The 23,485-nt window shown below is 37.1% G+C and overlaps 1 protein-coding gene across 5 annotated transcripts in view; it reads right to left on the reverse strand.

Annotated features, from left to right (window-relative positions):
* STK24 (serine/threonine kinase 24) overlaps window positions 1-23,485 on the reverse strand; it is a 130,602-nt gene that overhangs the window by 39,711 nt on the left and 67,406 nt on the right. Inside the window, exon 1 of one of the 5 annotated variants that reach the window (XM_020963965.2) lies at window positions 19,275-19,363. The exons of 3 other annotated variants lie outside the window; for them this stretch is intronic. Coding sequence is in view for 1 of the 2 variants with exons in the window: in XM_020963964.2 (XP_020819623.1) it covers window positions 9,848-10,033 (186 nt within the window). In the remaining variant the exon portion in view is untranslated. Of the gene's footprint in view, window positions 1-9,847; window positions 10,143-19,274; window positions 19,364-23,485 lie in introns of those variants that run through there. One more of the 5 variants, XM_020963964.2, reaches the window with a different exon arrangement.

The raw sequence follows: 23,485 nt of genomic DNA on the forward strand, positions 1-23,485 counted from the left end.
TATTGAACCGTGAATGCATTAAAGTAAACTCATTAATAGTAAAGCTTCTGCTAATTGGAGATCAGTCTTCTAGAACTAAAAGGAAAAAGTTGGACAAGATGGCCTAAGTGTCATTCCCTTGCTAAAATTATTGCATGAATCCCCAGACTTCTGTAGAGACTCAAGAGCCAGACATGGTTAGGTGTCCTAAAAAGAAAACAACAAAAATAAAAACAAAACTTTAGAAGCAAAACAGCCACCTCTGAGGCAAAAGAATAAAACTGAGAAGAACTAAGTCTACAAAACTTACTTCTGATATGACAGGATTATCTTGGCCTGTTTACTGTGCCAAAGTAAAAGAGGTCTGGGTGGCTGATATCTTACAAAAGGTTAGGCTTTTTATACAGAAACAGGAAGATAGGATAGAGATGAAAGAAAAAGAAAAAAGAAAGTAGAGAAAAGAAAATGAATAAATGATGTAAATATAAAAGTTAATGCAAAAAGAAGGTAAGGGAAGAAGATATCTTTCATAATTACAGCTAATGAGAAAATTCTAATCTAAGGGACAGAGATAAAACATAAATCATACAATTTCAACATAAATTGAAAACCTTTTGCAAAGCACAACAGCTGCAGTTTAAGAATTAGAGTGGGAAACTGGAGACTTCACAGCAAATTCTGATAAAATCCTAATGTCGAATGTATATGAAGAATTTACAAATACATAAGAACATGAACCATTCCAACAGTTTACTGCAGAACAATGAAGAAGCATGCTTGCTATGAACCTCATAGCAAAAAGAGAGGCAGGTGATGGATTCAAGGTACAGAATGAGACATTTTCAGGGATGGACAATGTTTGAAATGTTTTGCTTGACTTTGTATACTTGTTACAAAGGCTTTGTTTTTATTTTATTTTTTAAAGGGAGAGAAAGAGAGAATCATAAAGGATGACTGGAAAAAAGAAAAAAAGCCAATCACAAACATTTTTTAAGATGCAATTAACCTAAGAAGACCAGAAAGAAATAAGAGTCAATTTGGACAGACTTCAGAGTTCCATGCTGAATTTATACACTTAAAAAGAAAAGCAAGCTATATAGAACAGATTCATGACTTTGTGTGAAATCCTCTTTTCCTGTTCTACAGAAGTGCTTATTTTATTCAGTTTATTAAATTCAGAATTTTAAAAAGTTTAAAAAGAAAAAACACAGGTGACCTTAAAGTAGAACTTTAGATTACAAAAAATTAAAAGCTTTTTCACAAGCAAAATTAGTTACAAAAGGAAAATTACAGAATATCATCACAACTAATTTTTCTGATCAATCTATTTAAAAATTTAGACATAAGAACATGAATAAATCTCTAATAGCTGAAATAGTTAAAAGATACAACAAACTCTCAAATGAATTTTAAAATGCTCTAAGTCTAAATCTCTAAATACTTAGAGAAATGTAAATTAAAACTATAAAGTCACATCCCATACTCATCATGTGGGCAGTGATTACAAATGTTTGTAAAGAGGTTATGTGAGAACAGACATAGTAAAATGGACTGCTGGTGAAGTTGTGAATTGATTCAACCACATCCAAACAATTTGCAACATCATTACATCAATTCTCTTTCTCTCTGTCTCCCTTCTCTCTACCCCAAACAGGTACACTCTTTGACCCAGCAATATTACTATGTTATATGTATGTATATGTGTATCTCTAAGATCAAGGATAGAAGAAAAGGGTCCATATGTACAAGAATATTTATAAAAGTACTTTAGTAATAGCAAAGAACTTGAAACATAACAGGTGCCTGGTAACCAAGAACTGGCTAAATGAATTATGTTTTATGAATGTAATGGAATATCATAGGCAATGATAAACATTGTAGATTGAAAAAAACATGAGAAGACATACTAAATGAAGCAGACTTAAATGGACAGGACCAGAAAAACAATTTACAATACATAATAACAATAATATAGAGGGGGAAAGACTCTGAAAGACCTTAAAACTCTGACCAAAGCAGCATCATGACTTCAAAAGGCTGGTCATGAAACACAACTCTTACCACTTGGTGTAGACATAAGTAACTTTTGAGATGTAGGATGATGTGCATTCATTAATTTATTCTGCAAGAATATATATTACAAAAGAGCACTTCTACTGGGGTGGAGGGTTGAAAGAGGTGGTAGTAGATTAGCGTGCAGTAACAGATATGAAAAAAAGGATACCAATAAGATATACACATTAGGAAAACGGTATAGAAGATAAAAAAAATGTTAATACCTTGTTTAAATTTTACACACACACACACACACACACACACACACACACACACACACACACACACACTTCTTTTGAAAGTTGTAAATAGTAAAAGCTTAGTTTCTTATACAAGACTCATTCTTTTTTGTATATTAAAAACTGTATTTATTGATTGTTAGATCCATAATAGAAAAAGAAAATGTTTCTAAAAAACACAAAAGATCAGTGGTGATCAATTAACAGCTATTAAGTGACAAAAATAGAGAAGAAAGTCTCTGCAGTGCTTGTTCAGGGCAAGGTGACAAAGAGCAGAGGTTATGAACACTCTCACATCCCCCAGGAGCAGTTCTATACAATATTAGGGGGATATCTATTGCTGTGTGCTCTAGTATGTCTTTTGATCTCAGTAGCTCCCAACAAGGCAGAAATGTTGTAGGGACATCAGCCACAAAGCCATACAATTCTAGGGAGCAGGGTATCTGGTAATATTTTCCAAGCTTCTTGCCTGCCAATGTTACTTCACTGATATGATGGTGTTATTCAGAATACGAATATGTCATTACAGAAAGGATGCCATGAGACTTGCTCCTAAAGGCAACCCACAGAACTGTAAATCTTGCTGTAGCAATTACATGGCAATTTTCAATTCTTTTCCTGAGCCTGGAATTCTATTCAAAGGCAGATATTAAAAGAATAGTTTGGAAAAAATTAGGTCTTGTTTTCGTGCCTGAGGAACTGTCATCTTTTTTCTGCTGAAGCCTTTGGAGTAAACTTTCTCCAAAACACGCTGGCACAAGTTCTTTAAGAGGCAAAAGCTATTACTGCTTCACACCCCATGAACAAACTCAGGGCAAGTGAAATAGAACAGGATTGTTAACTGTAGATGGAGCTGTGAATTAGTCCAACTGCTCTGGAAAACTACTTGGAATCATATTAAAGAAATAGTCACAACCCAATGATACCACTAACGGAAATTATTTATCCATGACTGGGAAAACAGCTAAACAAATTATGGTATATAAGTAGTATAAAGGAAAATAACTAAAACATTTGAAATTATGTATATGAAGAATTCAAATAAAGTTAGGACTTGAATAAACTGTTGCAGAAGAAAGTAAGCAGAAGCATAACAATATGCTCAATAACCACAAAGATGTAATGAAATACCTCATAACTCTTAACACAGCAACCAATCATCATGCCTGAAGATATATCTCCCAAACCCAGCCTCCATTCCTGGAAGTTCTCTCTCTCCTCACCTCCAGGTTTCCCTAGCATTCCTCAGGAGGAGCTCAAATCTCACCTTCTACAAGGGCCTTTCCTGACTCGACCTACCTAAGCATTACCTATATTTACACTGTATACATCTTGTATGTGCATAGTTACTTGCATGTTAGAATGTAAAGTCACTGAGGACAGACACTATTAAAAAAAATTTTTTTTCATTGTCTTGCCAGCACATAGCATAATCCCTAGCACTCAGTAAGCCCTTAACAAATTCTTGTTGGCTGAGTCAGCAATATATAGAAATAACTGGATAACTTATCAGATGTTGAAGGCAAATCAAAAGCCACTGACAGCAACCTTAGAGAACGTCATGGGTTTTTTAGGAGGACCAAAAGAAGGCTTTTTAATTCAAGAGTTATTTTTTTGTTGTTGTTGGTGGGGTAGTTTTGTTTTTTGGCAGAAAAACACCCCTGTTCTTTATAAATTAGAAAGGTGGTTATTTTTACCTTAATTTCACTTATTTTGATATTTGCCTAAACTTACGATAATAATCTATATATCTATGTGCATGTAAAATTTCCCAAAATACAGTAAGCTACTTGAGGGCAAGTAAAGTCCATTTCATCCTTCGAACCTGGCCAGCTGTATGCCTATAGTAGCAACTTAATAAACATTTAATTAAATTATTCCCTCTAGGAACTCCCAAACAGCCTTTTTTTTTGGGGGGGGGTATAACAGCAGAAAACAATTTCCAATTAAGACTAATAACACTGCACTGTATATTATAACCTGCCCCAATCATGGTTCCACCTATGGTGCACAGGATCACAAGTCCAAAAGGTTCAGATAAACAATTAGTAAAAAACATTCAGCAATCCTCAGGTAAAATACAGTCCATGAGACAGTAAAAAGCAGTCCAGGAAGATAAAAGAGACTGGCAGCTACCAAGGAATTTTTTTAAGTCTTAGGAATACTCCTCTCCTAAGTCCTAAAAACTGTCTTTATGTCTTCCTTGCCTCAACTACCCAGAGCAGAGCCACAGATCAATCCACCTGGAAGCAAAGTTAACTCAATCTGCCCCAGGTCTGCTTGATTGCTTCTGGGATCACAACAGTCTCAGCTGGTATTGGGGGGGAAGGTGTGTGGTGGTTAATAAAAGCCTCTCTGGCTCCATTAGTGTTCTGGACCACGATACTTCCTGATACAGGACAACAGAAGAGCATTCAAACGTTGAATTCCTGAACTCTTCTGGCAATCTACTGCAGAGGAATAAGGTGCTTAAATATATACGTACCACTCTCTTCTTATACTTATGTTCCTTAGTCCATGGTACCCTTTTATGGAGCATCAAAAGGAAGGCCCTACTGATGTCAAGATAAGCTTTCCCTGGGTGGATAATCTTTCCTCACTTTCCTTTAATTTTAGAGAGAAAACAAGCAAGCCCCATCTGCAACCAACTGTGCAATATTATTCTCTGGGAAAACTTTCTTGCTGACCCCAGAGATTAAAACATCCACACAGACTTCCTGAAACAGTAACAGGCCACAAACTATCCCCTCATAATTTATCCTAAAAACTCTATTCCTTATCAACTACTTCTAAGCTGCTTCTCCTTCTAATTAGCCAGCAAAAACGCAAAAAATTAGTCTTCTAAAGGAAAAAAGGTAATAAATACTCCCTCCTGGGGGATGGGGAGGGACACCCTCTCAACAACAAAAATCAAGGAAGTGTTTTGTTTTTTTTTAAATTCTTCAACAAGCAAAATTGGCATATACTTGGAATTCAGTTTTCTGTAATATTTTGGTTTGCCCTTTGGCCAAATAAAAGCCAACAAAAAATAATCAGTGACTTAACAGCAAAGGCAAGTGACCACTCAGTGTTCTCAAATACCAACAGTGCCATCCCCAATTATGGCTACCAGCTTCTACTTGGACAGAGAAAAGGGAACAGAATACTAGTCTGACTTCTGGTCCTTTTTATGAATATGACTCAATTTCTACCTAACCTGGTGGGGAAAGGGAATCCTGTGCTATGCTATGTATGGAAGGAGACAGGGCTCCTAATTGGTAAAGAGAATGAAAAAGCATGAGGGATCAGAGTTGGGACCAGAAACTCAAGAGGTTCAAGAGGAAGCTGCAGCCATGTAGGCAAAAAGCTGACTCCTCAACATGTCCCTGGATTTCTAGATTGCTTTACTAGAAGTTTTGGAGACTTTTCTCTTTGGTGACACTGAAGCTTCTCTCTGGTTTGAGTTGTTAGTCTTCCAGCAGAGTGCTTTCTTTAATCTTGTGTATTTTCTAGTATATTCTAATTCGTAGAACTTCTCCAATTTTCTTGCTACTTTGCTTAATTAAGTGGGTTCGTTTTTCACTACTTGTGATGGCCTTTTGTGTAAATATCATTTAGTGGGAATTAGTTAAGCTGTGAACTTAAGAAGTATGAACTTGCTGGAGTGAAACCAGGGAAACAGTTTTTTGTTTGGAAGCCCTAAAAATAACTGTACCCCTAGACAAACAATATTAAGACTTATCATTTTTGCCAGGAACACCTCAGTTACTGAACCAAAATTGCCCAGCTTCATTATGCTTTTATGGCCTACCTACCTTTCTAACTAATTTGCCATGCTATAACCCCTAAGTTTCTTTTATAAAATGGGAGTACGTCTGACATTGCCACAGGCTTTCTTCTTTTCTATATAGGCATCCTTCTAGACCTCAGATTGTATCTAGCCACACCACCTATGAGCCCCATCTATGACATACATACTCTGGTTGAATGACATTCTTCCATTACAAAACATTACTTTTATCTCCAAGACCTCTAAACTTGGTGTTTCTCTTTTCTACCCATAACTTCTACTTTCTCTGCCCAAAGATCCACAGAGCATTTCTAAGAGAGAAAAATAAAAACTTCACATAACCAGGAAAATCTGTCCTACTACAAGAAGGAGGCAATAAAGGAGGGGTGTGCCCTCCTTGGCTGTTGGCTTCTCATTCTTCCTTCTATCCAACGGTATTCCCTGAAACTGAATACTTATAATTAAGAATTTAGCTTTTTGCTCTTCTCCTTTAATCCCAAATCTCTATCTCTATGCTGGAGCTGTTAAACAAGTTCCAGTCTCCTATCTCTATTGTTTTTTTTTCCCCAAGTAAATGTAATCCTGCCCTCCTCTTCCCTACCCCCTCCCAGAACACTAGACTCCAAGTCAGGCTTTGAGCCCTATTTTTTGGCTGTCATGAATTAACTGTGTGACCGCAAACAAGTCACTTAACCTCTCTTGGTCTCAATTTCTTCGTCTATAAAATGAAATCTCAAAAGTTCTTTCCCAGCTAAAACACAGGATCCTATTAAGAACAAGTAGTTGTCAGATGAAGAAATCAAAGTATCTATAGTCATATGAAAAAAACACTCTAAATCACTAGTGACTAGAGAAATGCAAATTAAAACAACTCTGAAGTACCACCTCACACCTGATAAAACCGTTAAACTGTTCATACCCTGTGGTAAAGTGACAGTGCCACTAGGCCTAAATCCCAAAGATATCAAATATAGGGAAAAAAAGGATCCTTACGAACAAAAAGCTTTTAATAACTCTTTCTAATGGCAAAGAACTGAAAACTAATAAGGTACTCATCAATTGCAGAATGGCTGAATTATGGAATATGAATATATTGAAATATTATTGCACTATAAGAAATAATGAAGAGGACAGTTTCAGAGAAACCTAGGACGACTTGCATAAATTGATGCAGAGTAAGATAAGCAGAACCAGAAGAACAATTTATAAAATAACAATATTATATAAGACAAAAAACACTTTTAAAGACTGGGGAGGAAAAAAAAAACCACTGACAACAGGAAAAAAAAAAGCCAGTTTGAAAAAACACTGATCAACATATTGATCAAACATGATTCCAGAGGACTGAAGACAATACATGCTACCTACCTTTTGATAAGATACGCAAAGAGACATACATTTTAGGACTGTTCAAATGCAGGAAATTGTTTTGCTTAATTATGCATATTTTAAAAGATTTTATTTTCATGGGCAGATGGGGAGTGAGGGTAGGAAGCAGAGAAAAATGTTTATTAATTGAAAAAAAAGTACATTTTTTAAAAAGCCTGTTACCACATATTCTACAGTCCAGCCTTTGCAGAAGCAGTTCCACAAGTCTGAAATGTCCCCCTCTTCAAATTCCTTCCCTTCTTTCAAAGCTCAGCTCAAAGAACACCCCTTATCTGATCTACCCACCGGTAGGGCCTTCCAACTGGAAAATTATCCTGTATTTATTTTGCATATATTTTCCCCCCAAAACCAATGCTGTTCAGTTTAATAAATGGCCAAAAATGGTTTCAAATGGCTTTGGAAAATGTTTTTAACATTTTTTAAAAATGTATTTATTTTTAGTTTTCAACATTCACTTCCACTTTGCATGTATCTTATATCTAGTTACATGCTATCCACCCTAAGGACAGGAACTGTTTAATTGCCTAGCCCTAGCACAATACACCTGACACATAGAGCAGACACTAAATAAAAAGCTTATTGACTGATCTCACTCTTATCAGACTATAAATTTGAGGAGCACAAGGACTCTGTCTTAACTAAAACTTCCATCTCAGAACAGGGCACAGAATAGCACTTTGCACATAACTGATATTTTGCTTAATGTTAATTTGAAATTAATTTTTTAAAGGGGAGGCAGGGAGAATCTCCAATGAAACAAACTCATAGTAAAACAGAAAGACTGGGAAATCCAAAGACATGGCATAAATCACCTCCTCTTTCCCTTTCTTGCACTCATCCAAAAAGCATAATAAAATAAACAGAACCAACTCTCAATCATAAATTTGTTAAAATTTTCCAACCCTCCTCTCAAGAGCATGCAGTAAAAGTTCAATTCATTCAATCAAATGTACCAAAATTGGAATACATCTTATCATATTCCTGCCTCTAAATTTGCCCGGGAATAATCTAAGGGTCAAAAAAGAGACAGTAAAAACACTGAAATATTTGTCTTTTCCCACAGCAATTAAGGACCCAAAGATTTACTCTCAAAAACAGAATACTTTGCCTTTACTCACTGCTGAGCCATTTCTCAAGGGCACAATTTTTTAAAAAGTAAACAAATGCCCACAACAAAGTAAGGCACTAGTATCAAGAATTAGCTCTTCCCTAAATGGCCCTACAATCTAGAGAAGAACAGCATTAACAGAATGAGTAAAGACATTCTTCTCTTATTTTTAATATTTTGTAGAAGTCTGTGGGAAAGAATAAGAGAAGGAGGTAAGAAACACCTGAAGCAGGGTAAGATTTTGTGAAGCTGTTGTGTTTATGCTTTTTCTGCAAAGGCTGTCTCTTACTCCTGAGAGTTATTTCCTCTTCACTTTATCCTTTCAGTATTCCAAGCTTAGCTCAGATGTTTCTTCCTACATAATGAGATCACTAATTTAGAACTGGAAGTGGGGCTTATAAACTTCCCATTGTACAGATAAGTAAACTGGGGCTTAGAGAATGTAAATGACATATGGGCTTTCTTGGTCCCCACTTAAACTAATCTTCATCCCCTCCCATACATGCGGTTTGGGGTTGCAAGGAACCTAGAAAATGTCAGGGTACAGGGCAGCATCTGCCTAGAAAGGATTCACACACTCAAACCTTCTTCTAGTCAAAGTGGCAAGATTTATTGTAAAGCCAATAGTGCTAGATTCCTAGTAAATCTACAACTTAATGAGGGTGAGACTGATACTTATATACAAAAAAGGGGGGGGGGTGGAACAACAGTGAAAAGATTTGGCTGGGATAAAGGAGTGGTAAATAGCCTAGGGTGAGCCAAGAATGACTCTGAAAAGAGTGTCAAGTATCTAGGTGAGCTGGGGAAGACCGGAAGCTTTGGGCTAGATGCCAGCACTGTGCCTTGCTGAATCATCAGGGAAATTTCAGGGACTAGGTTGCTTTCAAAGACATTGAAAGGGATCCAGGTCCCATCACCCCATCAAATCCACCCAGTTATTAGTATATTTCACTTCTTCAAATTACTTCGTATTACTTGGTCTGCTTTTGTTTTTACTTACTTGTCTGATGTATCCTCTCCCCACCCCCCAGTAAGCTTCTTGAAGGCAGAAATTCTTTCAGTTTTGTCTCTGTAACTGAGACAAAAGCTGGGCACCAAATTGCCAGTTTACTACTTCAATATATTAACAATGAAGTCTAACAACATCCATTTCCAGGATCCCTGAGATTATCTCTGCAGTAAAATAACACAATGGACAAGAGTATAAGACATCTTAAATTTTAGGATCCCTTCAAATTGCAAAGATCTAATATAATATTAACTCACTAAATGGGATTCATTTTCTTGGCCAAAAATTAAAATACTTACTCCACCTGGGAGCTTGAATTTCATTCCATTTATTTGGAGGGAGAGGAAACAAAGAAAGCAAAGCAGCCAAATGTCTTGAGGGACTCTTCTCATTTGCTTTAAGAGAGGATGATGAGAGAAAAGAAAAGTTTCTTCACCAACCCCCACTTCTTCACAATACTCTGATGCAACACATTTCTTCTGCATTATCCTTGGCAAGCAGTCTCACTTTTTAAACAACTGACTGGCTAATGAAAAGCTATCTCCTGTTACTTCAAATCAGACTTTGCCTGCTGTTTGTTTAGCCTACCTAAAGGAAAAATGAACAGCTTTGCACCTCCTTTACTTATTGGCATTCAACAGAGGTTTAATGTACTGAAACCATTTCTACTTTTCCCAGAAACATGAGGACAAACAGATACTTGGTGTGCTAAAAATTACTCTCAGAGAAAACAGATGTGTTTTTCCCTTGCCCAGAAGTTCCATCTGTTCTGAGCCAATCAGGAATCCAGATGACCTCCCAAAACCAAAGTAAGGCTGACAGGGTAACTCTAATTCTACATGGCTGCATAACTGACCACGTTACTTCACAGATTCTGGTCCCCATTTTGTGGGAATCCTTGAACCATGGCTACATTACTAGCAGATGACCAAAGATGAATCTGGGGAAATTATCTTTCTGACAATCAAAAGTTTTAAATACCCAAAAGGAAGAACTTGAACAAAGATTTATTCATTGCCAAACTTTGGCATCAATACCTTACAATGGCAGTAAGACCAAAGAGGGTAGTGGCAAATGCCAATTTCAGCAGTAAGGAAAGTATCTTGTTCACTGTTCATAGATAGGCAATCTTTGAAGAAAAAGGAACTCTGAGAACCTATGACACCTTTGACATCAACTTGTGACTACAGCACAGGAAAAAAAAATCTAAGTGCTGACTAGCCATTATAAAGTAAAGATATTTAGGTATACTTTGAACAATCAGAGATGAATAGGTAACTAACAACTTCATATCCATCAGACCTAAAACATCTCTATGTATCATTGATACCATTACTATCTTGGGTCCTGATGTTACTGTTTCTCTGGGTGTGGCCACATGCAAATGATTAATAATTTGGCCTTTTTTTTTTTTAATAGAAGCCTTGTTTAAAAAGACACACAACAAACATCTGGAAAAAATTACTGCCCCAGAACAATTTCTTAAAAACCGCAAACAATTATCCATTTGACCATGTTTATATTAAATTTGCATGAACTTCCCAGGTCTGTTTCCAACATCTCTGAAAACATATTGCCAGAGCTTCTTATATACTTCTAGTACAGATGTAATCACAAATCCAAATCCATTTTCTTTAAAGTGCAACTATTCTGCCTGAGGGAATTTGATAGAAAAATAATAAGTAGCATAAACATGAGTTATTTTTAAATGACATCCAAAAAAATTTAAACTAATGGAGGTATACCCATGAAATAAATATCCCAAAGGAATCAATGACAAATAATAAAAATATCAGATAATTCAGATTGTAGGACAATAGAGAGATACATAGCATAGTGTTTGAGTAAGCAGTCTGCAATCAGAAGAGTTGTTGCTCAGGACAAGAAACAAAGTATATCATCAAAAATAAATATAACCAAATATTGTGCTATAAGAAATGATAAGCAGGCAGACTTCAAAAAAACCTGGAAAGACTTATATGAACTGATGCTGAGTGAAATGTGCAAAACCAGGAGGACACTGTACATAGTAACAGCCAGATTGTGTGATGACTGACTTTAATAGACTTAGCAATGCAAGGATCTAAGATCTAAGACAATTCCAAAAGACTCACAAAATGCTATCCACATCCAGAGAAGGAACTATGGAGTCTAAATGCAGATGGAAGCATACCATTTGCTGTTTTTCTTTTGTTGTTTTGTTTTGTTGCTTCATTCTCATGGTTCCTCCCATTAGTTCTAATTGTTCTTTTACATCATGACTAATGGGAAAACGTGCTTAATAACGAATGTGTAAGTAGAGCCTGTATCAGATGGCACACTGTCTTGGGGGGTAGGGTAAGAGAAGAGGAGGGAGAAAATTTAAAACTCAGAATCTTATAGAAGTGAATGTTGAAAACGAAAAATAAATTATTAAAAACAAAAACAAAATACAACCAGAAAAGAACTGAGTTATGTCACAAGATAGAGGCATAACTGTTGGACAGGATTCACAGTCCAATGATAATCATATAATGTCAGAGAACACCCAGACAACCAGTTAAAACACCACTAAACTGCAGACAATGCTTGCATCTGGTTAAAGCTAGCTGGATACTTTCCCTGAAACTAGGAAATATTCTTACAGTCATTTTCCGGAATATCACCTAAAGCAATTACCAGCAGAGCAGACCAAGACAAAAAGGTCATCTGACAATGGTTCAAAAACTTCCACTATAGCCTACCCCCTTAGGTAATCATGTGCACAGAGTAGAAGAGGAAGAGGTAATCAGTTTGATATTTTCATCGTGAGCACAGCAAAAAACAAGACTCAGTATCTCATGAAATCATGATTCTTGTTGCCTTTGCATGCATCAGGATACTAACTCCTTTATTTTTTCTCCATGAGGAACCTACGAGTTTTGTTGTTCAGTCATTTTCAGTTGTGTGACTGACTCTTTATGACCCCATTTGGGGTTTTCTTAGCAAAGATACTGGAGTAGTTTACCATTTCCTTCTCCAGCTCATTTTACAGATGAGTAAACTGAGGCAAACAGGGTGAAGTGAATTACCAAGGGTCACACAGCTAAGAAGTGTCTGAGGCCACATCTGAACTCAGGACGATGAATCTTCCCTATTCCAGGCCCCCCCCACTCTATCCACTGCGTCGGCAGGCTGCCCTAAGAGGCTTCCTTCCACTTAGCAGCAACTTTTACGTGTATTTTGATTTCAAGGTATAGCAAGAAAGGAAATGCAGATGTTCCACCTGTTACAACATATCAATGTATTTACTCATCATGGCCAAAGATCACACACATAAGAGTACGAAGAGTTAAAAGAATGTAGATGGTCAAGGAATTGTGAAATTCTTATCCTCTGTGCCCTGTCCTACCATTCCATCACCGTTCTCAGAAATAGAAAAGGGAAAACATAAAACTGAGGGCCATTTTGTACTTTTATGTTTCATGGTTCGGTAAAAAAAATGATTATTTTAATGTCTAATATTCTGGTGACAAACCTCTCCATGCTGACCAAAATGAAAATAGTATATTCACTTGATTTATAATTTCGAAGGTACACTAATAAGTAATAATAATGATATAAACATATTCATTCTATCTCAAGCAATCATACAATCAATAAACATGTATTAAGTGCTTAATTTGTGACGGGCACTGTTCTAAGCACTGAGAATACAAAAAGAGGCAAACGACAGTCCCTGCCCCCAAGGAGGTTACAATTTAATGGGGAAGACAACATGCAGACAAATGTGTGCAAAGCAAGCTCTACACAGCATAAATGGGAAGACATTAGAATTAAGAAGGGGTAGAGGAAGACTAGAAGATGAGATTTTTGTTGAGATTTAAAGTCAGAGAGGTAAGTAAATGGAACAGAGGACAGAGTGTTCTAGGCATGGGGGTCAGACAGAGAAAATTCTCAGAAGCAATACCTTGTTCCTAGAACAGCCAGGATGATGGTACCAAAGGATTGAAGAGTATGTGTTGAGGAATACAATTATAAGAAGACTGGAAATGTAGGAGGTGGTTACTTTATGAAGGGCTTTTGAGTGCCAAATAGCATTTTGTTGTCGATGGGGGGTCAGGGAACCAGCGTGATGTTAACATGAATGGAAAATCACTTCAGTGACTGAATGGTGGATGGAAGAAATTTGGTGGAGAATGAAATGAAAAATGGTGGGGAAGAAATTTGAGGCATTTAGATCCACTAGCAGTATATTGTAATAATCAAGGTATGAGGTGATGAGAGCCTGCACAAGAGTGGTGGCAGTGAAAAATAAGAGAAAGGGGTATATTTGAGGGATGTCACAAAGGTGAAATTGACAAGCCTTGGCAACAGACTTTAATATGTGTGGGTGAGAGATAGTAAGGAATCCAGGATGACTCATTGGTTGCAAGCCTGAGGGACTCAAGAGAATGGTGTATTGCCTTTTACAGTGACTAGAGAGGTAGGAGGGGAAACAGGGAGAAAAGATAATGAGCTCCATTTTGGACATATTGAGTTTAAGATGTCTACTAGATATCCAGTTCGAAATGTCTGCAAGGCGGTTGAAGATGTAAGATTGGAGGTCAGCAGAAAGGATAGTGCAAGACAAGTAGATTTGAGAAGCACCAGTTTAGAGACACTGTACTTAAATCCATGAGAGTGAATGAGATCACCAACTGACTTAGTGAAGAGGGGCAAGGACAGAACACTGAGGGACACCTATGGGTTACTGGGCATGATCTGGATGAGGACCCAGCAAAAGAGACAGAGAAGGAGTGGTCAGATAAATAGGAGAACTAAGAAAGAGTCCTCTCCCCCAAAAAAAACACCTGGATAGAAGAAAGTTTCAAGGAGAGGGTGATTAATAGTGTCAAAGGTTGCATGTAGAAAGGTCAAGAAAAATGAGACCTGAGAAAAGGCCACTGGATTCAGCAAGTAAGAGATCACCGATAACTTTGGAGAAAACTGTTTTGGTGGAATGATGAGGTCAGGAGCCAGGTATTAAAAGAGAGTGGGAGGAAACAAAGTAGAGGTGTCTACTGAAGTTGGCCTTTTCAAGGAATTTAGCTAGAAAGGACAGAAAAGATAGAATGATTGTTAGCAGGCATGGAAGGATCAAGGGAAGGGTTTTGTTTGGTTTTTGTGGTTTTTTTCCCCCAGGATAGGCATGTTTGCAGGTAGTAGGGAATGAACCAAGGAAGCCATCTAGCCCAAACCTTTTAAGAATAAAGTAAGCACAGACAGCTTAAGTGGATTGCCCAAGGTGACAGAGGTAGTAAGCTTCAGACAGCAAACATATTCACTTCAGAAAACCAGTTTACTCACCCAAACTATTCAAATAGAAATTTAAGAATTCAAATGCAGAAAAATGTGGTAGCTCAGCAATGAATATTGTTACGGATTATAACCCGGATTTCTTTAGACACACCATAGCTCTTCATACTAGTAGTTTAAAACACATCTCTGCCTAACCAGTAACAATCAGCTTGGGTCTTAAAGGGGGAAAGAAAAAAAAAAGTGGCAGATTTACTTTTAAGAAGTACCAAGGGGCAGCAAGGTAGCACAGTAGATAGAGCACCAGCCCTCAAAGTCAGAAGGGCCTGCGTTCAAATCTAGCCTCAGACCAAACACTTCACACATGTGACCCTGGGCAAGTTACTTATCCCCAATTGCCTAAAAAAGAAAACAAAAGAAAAAAAAAGTACCCAACCCGAGTTTATTGCCACTGAAGGGTTAAGACAATATTAGATGCATTGTGAACTACTTTTTTTCCATGTCTTTTTTAGGTGTACCACGTGGAAGAAAGCAAAGGTAAGTGAGGACAAATATTTTTTATATTCATATAAAATACGCCATTATAGTCTTGGCAGAAGAATATCAGAAGTGCTAAAACTCAGAGTGAGCTGAGGCTGGCAATGACTGTTAAAGACAACAGGAAGGATATTTATTTAGAGGTTTGTTGGGGCCCAGAAGAATACAAAAAAAAGAAAAGGACTGATACTCAGGGAAGATGAGATGATGGTAATGAAAGAAGGTTAACATTTTCACTATCAAGATATCTTCACACAGGGAAAGATATAACACAAATCTCTATACAGGCACTACCTAAGGTTAAGTGACAAGCTGGTAAAAAGGATTCTTAATGCATTCTTAATGAATGCAAATCACCATGACTGAATGAATTACACCAAAGGGTCCTCCCGGCCCCCAGAAAACCAGCGGAGATTACTATTAATAGATATTAAGAATGATTTTCAAATAATTATATAAAGACTGGTAAAGATGTGTCACAAGACTAGAGCAGAGCAAATTTCAGGTTTCTAAAAAGATCAGAGGGCAGAATTTTCAAAAGAGGGAGAGGGGAGTGTGTTTAACATCAATTCCTGACAAAATTCTACAATATATTAAAGAAATTGTAAACATTTGGAGATAAAAGTAGTGATCAATAAGGGCCATCAAGTAAGGACTACATCGAGAATAGATTTCGTGCCAATGTTACCTAGGAAAACAAACAATTAGGACAAGATTTCTGCATCTGTTAGTTTAATCACTGAATCTTTGTGTTAGGGTTAACAGTTCAAAGGAGAGCAGGGAACAATTAACTGGGAAGTGACTCTGGTATAAAAACAAAGGGCATCAATTTCTTGTTTAAAAAAGAGATCATGTTAAAAAATAATCTCATTTTCTTTTCTGAAAAGGTCACCAGACTGTAAAGTCTGGGGAATGCTACAGAAATAGGACACATGATTCCACAAAGCATGACAAAGTCTTTTTATGCTATCCAGTGAACTAGAGAGGTCCAATTCAATTCAAACACACACACAGGCTACATGCTGGCATAATTGGAAGAGTACATACCAAAGGAATGACTTGACCCAAAAAGACTAGACATTAACAGATTAATATCAACTTACAGGGAGAAATCTAATGGAGCACACGAGGGAGCTGTCCTTGGCTGGGATATTCAACATCTTTATCAGCAATGTGGATAAAAGCAGAGATGGCAAGTTTTAAAAATTTGCAAATAAAGCTAGAAGAGATAACTTGAATTCCTATAGCACTTTAATATCTACCATGTGCTTTCTCAACAACCCCAAGACATGTCATCCACAAATCCATAAAAGGCAAGCAAGCAATCAAAAAAGGTTTTTTAAAATGTCTCTTTGTGCTAACCACCAGGGACATACAATTCTTTATTGTTATTATTATCACCATGTCATGAATAAAAGGTATGAGGTTCAGTGACTTTAAAAAGTTAACACTGCTGCTCATCACCAGAGCAAAGACTTGGCCTGACATACTCATGTCCAGTATTTCTTCTACTATTCTACACTGTCTCTGACCAGTGGTTCTCTACTGCATTTAAGATAATTAAAATATCAAATGAAAGGATCCCAAGAAATCTTGACATACTAAAACAATGGGTGAAACAAAATTGCAAATTCCTATCAAATGTGTAAATAAAGGCTAGGGAGGAAGGTGTAGCCAATACCATGATACAAAAGCTGACACAACCTTAGTCTACAGCAATAGACTATACAAAATGAAAATAAAGAGAACCCTCAATTGTTGGACCCCAGCTGTTGTGTTACGTTCAATCATGTTTTAAGAAGAACATTGACAAAGTGAAGTGGAGAGGAAATTTCTATATATAGGACTAGACAACCAAGTATGGGCTCTTCCAACTCAAAGATTATGTGATTCCTATATAGTTGCACACGCCTAAACTGGAACAAAAATTGTTATTTCTCAATTTTTCTATATTCTACCCCTAAACTCTGGCAACTCAGTAAATATCCCTTCACTGCCAAAGAACAGCAACCTGTTACTGAAGAAGCAAGGATTTTTTTATTTTTATTTACATTGTACATAACTAGTCAGTCAACAAACATTAGAGAGACACTGTGTTAAGATACTGAAGTCGACCTAAGTTAGCTTACCTAAGCTGTAAGTTTATTAAAGGCAAACAATTTATCTTACTTTTGATGTGGGCAATGCCTCCAATGGTAGCTAACAGACTTACGGTTCATTTGGTCAGAATTTATTTTCTGGTTGCCAGAGTTCATAAAATAGAAGCTGTTACTCGCTAGAAGATATGATCAAATATGGTACATTATTCATACATGCAAAGAGACAATGCCACTTAATAACTACCAGCTTATTTCCTAGCTTGATATGTTATTTTTTATGTTGCCATCTTTAAAACAGCTTTCCTTATTAATGCAGTCAGTAAGACAAAGATTCAGGAACCAAGAGAAACTACAAGCCAAAAATTTGAGTTAGCAGTGTACTGTTACTCTTAAAATATAAACTTTAAATAACTGTGTAAAATCTATTAGTACTCAGCATTGATTAGAGCCTTTCTGCTGGGTAATCTCAAGATTCAGCACACAGACTTAAAAGAATGATGTAGCACTTGGTAAAGGCTCAGATCATAGTCATCATATGTGTAAAGAGTTAGAAATTAGACGGAAGACAATTAAAAATGAAACAAATAAAAACAAACTCTAAGATTTTTCCTTTCCAAAAAGCAATAGTTTTTCTGAAACATTTACCCATTTCTATGAAATCTTGACTTTTATGGCGATACAAACATAAAGACCTTCAATAATTTTCTACATATCATTCCTAGTGCCTTCAGAAAGCAACTCCTATTTAAACTCCATCTATACAACACCTTAATGCACACCTCTGTGCCCAGCAAATCTGCAATTCTGGCAATACACACAATAAGGGCTCTTTTTTTGCTATTTTTAGCATGTGGCCATCAGATAAAAAAGCAGCCAGTTTGATAGACTACATTTTGGTTAAGATCAATTCTCTTTGCAGTGGAAACACTCAACTTCTAACAATTTTTTAATCCCTTAAGAGATTACAAATAGTTAACAGAAAATTCATATCTACTCTATTTTCCACAAGAGTAACTTCCAACTTTGTGACCCGATTGTCTTCAAAACCCAAATTTACATATATATGCATACACACACGTTTACAGAAGCAGCAACTGAAAATCTGGCTAAGCAATTGTGCTAACTCATGCCATTTTTTCTGATACTCATTTCTTAAAGACTAAAAAAGCAAATATACAGATGACAGATGATGGGGGAAACCATTAACTGCCACATGGCACTAGAACCTGAATGTGAATACAACCAAGTATTTGATTATTCAGGTTTTATATTCATTCCATGATTTCCCCAACAGGCACAGCACTCTAAGAAAATGAAAAGTTTCTGGTCCATACTACTGTTCCAGTTTCAAGATCAGGAGCAATTCCTCCTAGAAAATCCTTGGGAATTCAGTTTCTGAATGGATTACCATTTAGGAGAGGAGACAAATCACCCTAAAAAGATTTTGCCTTCCCAACCCAAATGTAAAAAATTAGGAGAGTAAGACTCTGCAAGTTGTCCTCAAATGGCAACATGAACTTGTGTCTGAATCAAGATGGCAGCCATCTGAAACCAGAAAAAAAAAAAGTACTCTGTGTGCAGATGTTTGCCCTAAATCAGAGGAAAGATAAAATAGCTTTTCTCCTGTTCTTAACCCCTTTTCTGGACCAAAAGAAAAAAAGGCTGTTGGTAGCAATGGTTATTTCTGTGAACCTATGCACAGCTGGAACCAGATGATGAAGCCTGAAGGAGTTTTCATGGCATGGTCCGTACTAGACTTGGATGGAGCTCAGGGAGTGGGAGGGATGAGCAGGAAGTATATCTCTGTCTGAGGAGTACCAACAGAGGTGCTTACCTCCTCTGAAGTCTGCGGAGGTCAGGGTGATTGCCAGCTGTTTTTCGGCCTGCCATCCCTTTTGAGGAGAGGGAGACACTGATGGGCCCAAAGGTTCTTCTAAAGTCAAGTTCTTACTTCAGGCTGGCCAAAAAGTCCCTGCAATCAAAGAAATTATTGTGGTTTTGCATTTGGCATCTTTATGCCCCTTTCTTTTAGGGACACGTCTGTCAGCCTTTGAATGGATCTGAACCACAAAAAGCAAATGATCCAAAAATACATATCCACTAGGATCTGAGATAGATCTGGGGAGAAAAGAAGTGCTTGAATGCTGCAGAGTAATTTTGACAGATACAGATGACATCTTATCACACACCAAAGCAGACCATTAATCAATCATTCCCTCTGAGAGAGACTGACAACCTACATTTCAATAATACCTGCCTTCTCCAGACTAGCAGTAGTACCATAACATCACAACTTCCCCATTAAGAAGTGATCATTGAAGGCTCTAGAGACCCATTCTCAATGCCAAATGCTTAGCACATAGCACCACCTGAAGAACCATGTAATATACAAAAAGCAGTATTACATATATAAACCTACAGAATATTAAAGATTAGCTTCTGCAACCACTAGACTAAAATTATTCTTTGCCAATTATCTTCAAAAATTCCTACTATAATTACCAGAAAAACACATTCATCAGAAACAAAGGAAGGAAACAATCCGAAAATCAATATAAAACTGAGTCAAACAAAAGGACTCAAACCCTAGAAGGCACTATACTGAGCGCTTAATCCAGTGTATTTCTTTATCTTCTTAACAAGTTACGTAAATTTCATTCCTAACAATTTAATCTCCTGAGAACCAGAAACCAAAAATAATTTAATACCATAATATAAAACCTCATAGTATTCACACACACATATCAGTAATAAACATTTGCTATCTAACTTAACCTCAGAATTTCCCTTTAAACATATCAAACAATCTTCCCCACTCTCTCACCTTGCTCTTCTAAAAAATGACTAATACTACCTGGAAAAAAAGCACAAAACCCCTGAATACTCTGCCTGCCCATCCTATATTCACAATACAAATAATTCATATAACAGAAGGGGGACCAAGAGGAATTCTATAACAGCAGCAAGCAGCATTTTCACACAATGAATTCTCAATAAAAATAAGGAAGTGTGTATTCTTCAAGTCTAGAGAGCAAAAGCCAATTAAATTCAAAAATTTTAAGTGCCTATTATTATGTACCAGATATTGTACTAGGCCTTGAAAACACACACAAAAAAAACAGTTCTTACGCTCAAAGAGTTCGAAGTCTATTGGGGGAAAACAATATATACACAAATAAATATATACAAAAACACATACAGAACAAATGTAATGTGGGGAGGAGGGACCACTAACAACTGGGAAGACCAGAAAAGGCCTCCTATAGCAGGTGACACCAGAACACTACTTTGAAGGACAATGTAAAGAGGAGCATATCTCTCTCCCAAGTCTTTCTGCACAGTTACAATAGTATCATACCATTCTAATAACATCTAATAACACCTATGCACTGCTGGGTGGCACAGTAGATAGAGGGCTGGGCCTAGAGTCAGGAAGACTCATCTCCTTGAGTTCAAATCTGACCTCAGACACTTACTAGCTGTGTGACCCTGGACAAGTGATTTAACCCTGATTGCCTCAGTTTCCTCATCTCTAAAATGAACTAGAGAAGGAAATGGCAAACCACTTCAGTTTCTTTGCCCCACCCTCCCTGCCCCTCCCCCCCAGCCCAAAAAAAACCAATCACAATCACAATGAGTCAGACACTACTGAAAAGCAATTGAAAAACAGGAAGGATGACATTTAAGACCCTGAGATACAAAATGGATCACAAGATCACAAAATCAGTACTGAAAGAGCCCTTAGAGATTATCTAGTCCAACACCCTCATTTTAAAGATGAAGAAATAAGGCCCCAAGAAGCAGAGACTCAGGGTTACAGAGAGAGCTGAGCCTCAAATCCTGTTTCTCTGATTCATATCCAGCATTCTCAACACTCTACCATGTTGCCCCATTCTTGAATTTCTGGCTATCCCAAACCACAATGAAGAATGAGAGTAAAAATCGGATTCTCTCTGGCGAATGGATAGCATTGTGATGTAATAATCAACAAACATATATTAAGTACCTAGTATGTGCCAGGCACTCTGCTAGTTGTTAGAGATACAAATACAAAGTCAACCAGTCAAAAAAGCATTTATTAAAGCACTTAACATGTGCCACAAACAGCTTAAGCACTGGAGTAGAAAGGCAAAAGCACTGCCTGATTTCAAGAAGCTCAAAGTCTAAGGAGACAACATGTAAATAACTAGGCACATACAAAAGGTGTACAAAGATTAATAATGCAATCCCTATTCTTGAGGAACTTGCATTCTGTATCTTTGGTAGGTATTAATTCAGGAAGCTGAAGCATGTATTTCCATGATCCCTTTGGTCCTAGCTCCTTGAATTCTAGTATCAGACTAGTGGATGATTCTCCTTCTGCCTCCAGGCAAAAATTGCTTAGTTCTGCTCTGACAGGAGACTCTACACCAGAAAAGCAGTAGAGGTAGTTGTGAAGACTATAATTTCGTTTTCACTTGTCTAACATTTTTTTAACTCACTCATCAAACAGGTTATTTGATACTAAAGGAAATATGATTTATTTTATTTATGGTTTTTGGGCCAATCAGAAGAATTATATATGTCTCAAAAGAGAAAATGGTAATAAACACTGAATGAGGAATGAATGAATGAATGAATGAATGAATGAATGAATGAATGAATGAAAAGGGCCCAATAAAAGAGCAGGGTTGGAATCTTCTAGAGTGTATTCTCTCCCCCATGCTGCTTCTCATGTCTTCTTCAGCTTTCTGTCACAATCACTGTGAAAAAGGCAGAAAAACTGGTGAGTGAATCCTTTCACACAGCTTTCTGGGCATCTCTGTATGTAATCATGGTCCTGGCTGTGGGAGGGACTGGCTGTGAATTCCATTAGTAAAGAGATGAACTCAATTAAGTTAAGGAGAAAAGAGCTCTTCCCTCATCCAAAGAACTTAGGAAAAGGGGCCCACCATCTTGCTTCTGCATCTGGTCAGCTGTTTTTAGAAGAGCAAGATCAAGCAAAATAAGGCAATGGTGATCAGCAGAAAGAGGAGAGGGGGGAAAAAAGATGGTCAAACTAGTACCTCCAAGAAAACAACCAGAACAGAAATCATCATAAACAAAGACTGGACAGAGCAACAGAAGTGTTTAGCTGAAAGAAGAAAAGATTGAGGGGAGATCAGAATGTGAAAGGGCTGTAATGTGGAAAACAAGATTCTTTCTTCTTGGCCCAAGAGTGAAGAAGTAGGAAAAAGTTGCAGGAAACAGATTTGGATTTGGAGTAAGAACAAACTGCCTAACAATTCAAGCAGACATTCTCAGCTAAGGTCCATGAACTTCTGTTTTATTTTTAATTTAATTGTATTTTTGGGTAATTGTACTCACCAACTTCAATATTAGCAGATTCCTTTGTAAGGCTATGTGTATCATTTTACAAATCTAAACATATTTTTCTGAGAAGGGGTCCATAGGCTTCACCCGAATGACAAAGGGGTTCACAAGGAAAAAAAAAAGATTAAGAACTCCTAAATTAGAGCTGTCCAAAAGTCAAACTGCCTAATCTTGAAAGACTAAGTTCCCCATCACTGAAGCCTTTCAAGGAAAGATGAGTCTCAAAGGTATTTGCTGTCTCCTCCCCATTCCAATGTAGGCTCCTTTCCAAAGAGGATTGTTTTGTTCATTCTATTCAAATTCTTATTAGTTCTTGGGTATCTTCTGACACTACATTCCCAGAATTCTTCTACACCTACATCTCAGACTCAAAGTCATCTTCATTGCTTTGAATGACAGCTCGGCAAAGGAAATGAGGGGAGAATTCCAAGTCAATGTCAACAAGTGATAAGCACTATCATCAGTGAAATCTCATTATAGTTATATCAGAGTTCTACTTTGGAGTTCAAATTGTACAGCAATTCTCTGTTATCACATTCTCTCTCCTATTTTGGGAGTTCATTCTAGAAACCTCCCCTGGGACAGGTTTTTATTGAAGTGAAATCATATGTTTGAAAACAAGTCCAAAAATGTAGGTCGCCAACACTTTCCTCAGACATGATCTTACCCACTATGGCCAAATTCACTTATAAT

The sequence above is a fragment of the Phascolarctos cinereus genome, unplaced genomic scaffold, assembly GCF_003287225.1.
Source record: "Phascolarctos cinereus isolate Bilbo 61053 unplaced genomic scaffold, phaCin_HiC Scaffold_7;HRSCAF=346, whole genome shotgun sequence".
NCBI classification, from domain to species: Eukaryota; Metazoa; Chordata; class Mammalia; order Diprotodontia; family Phascolarctidae; genus Phascolarctos; species Phascolarctos cinereus.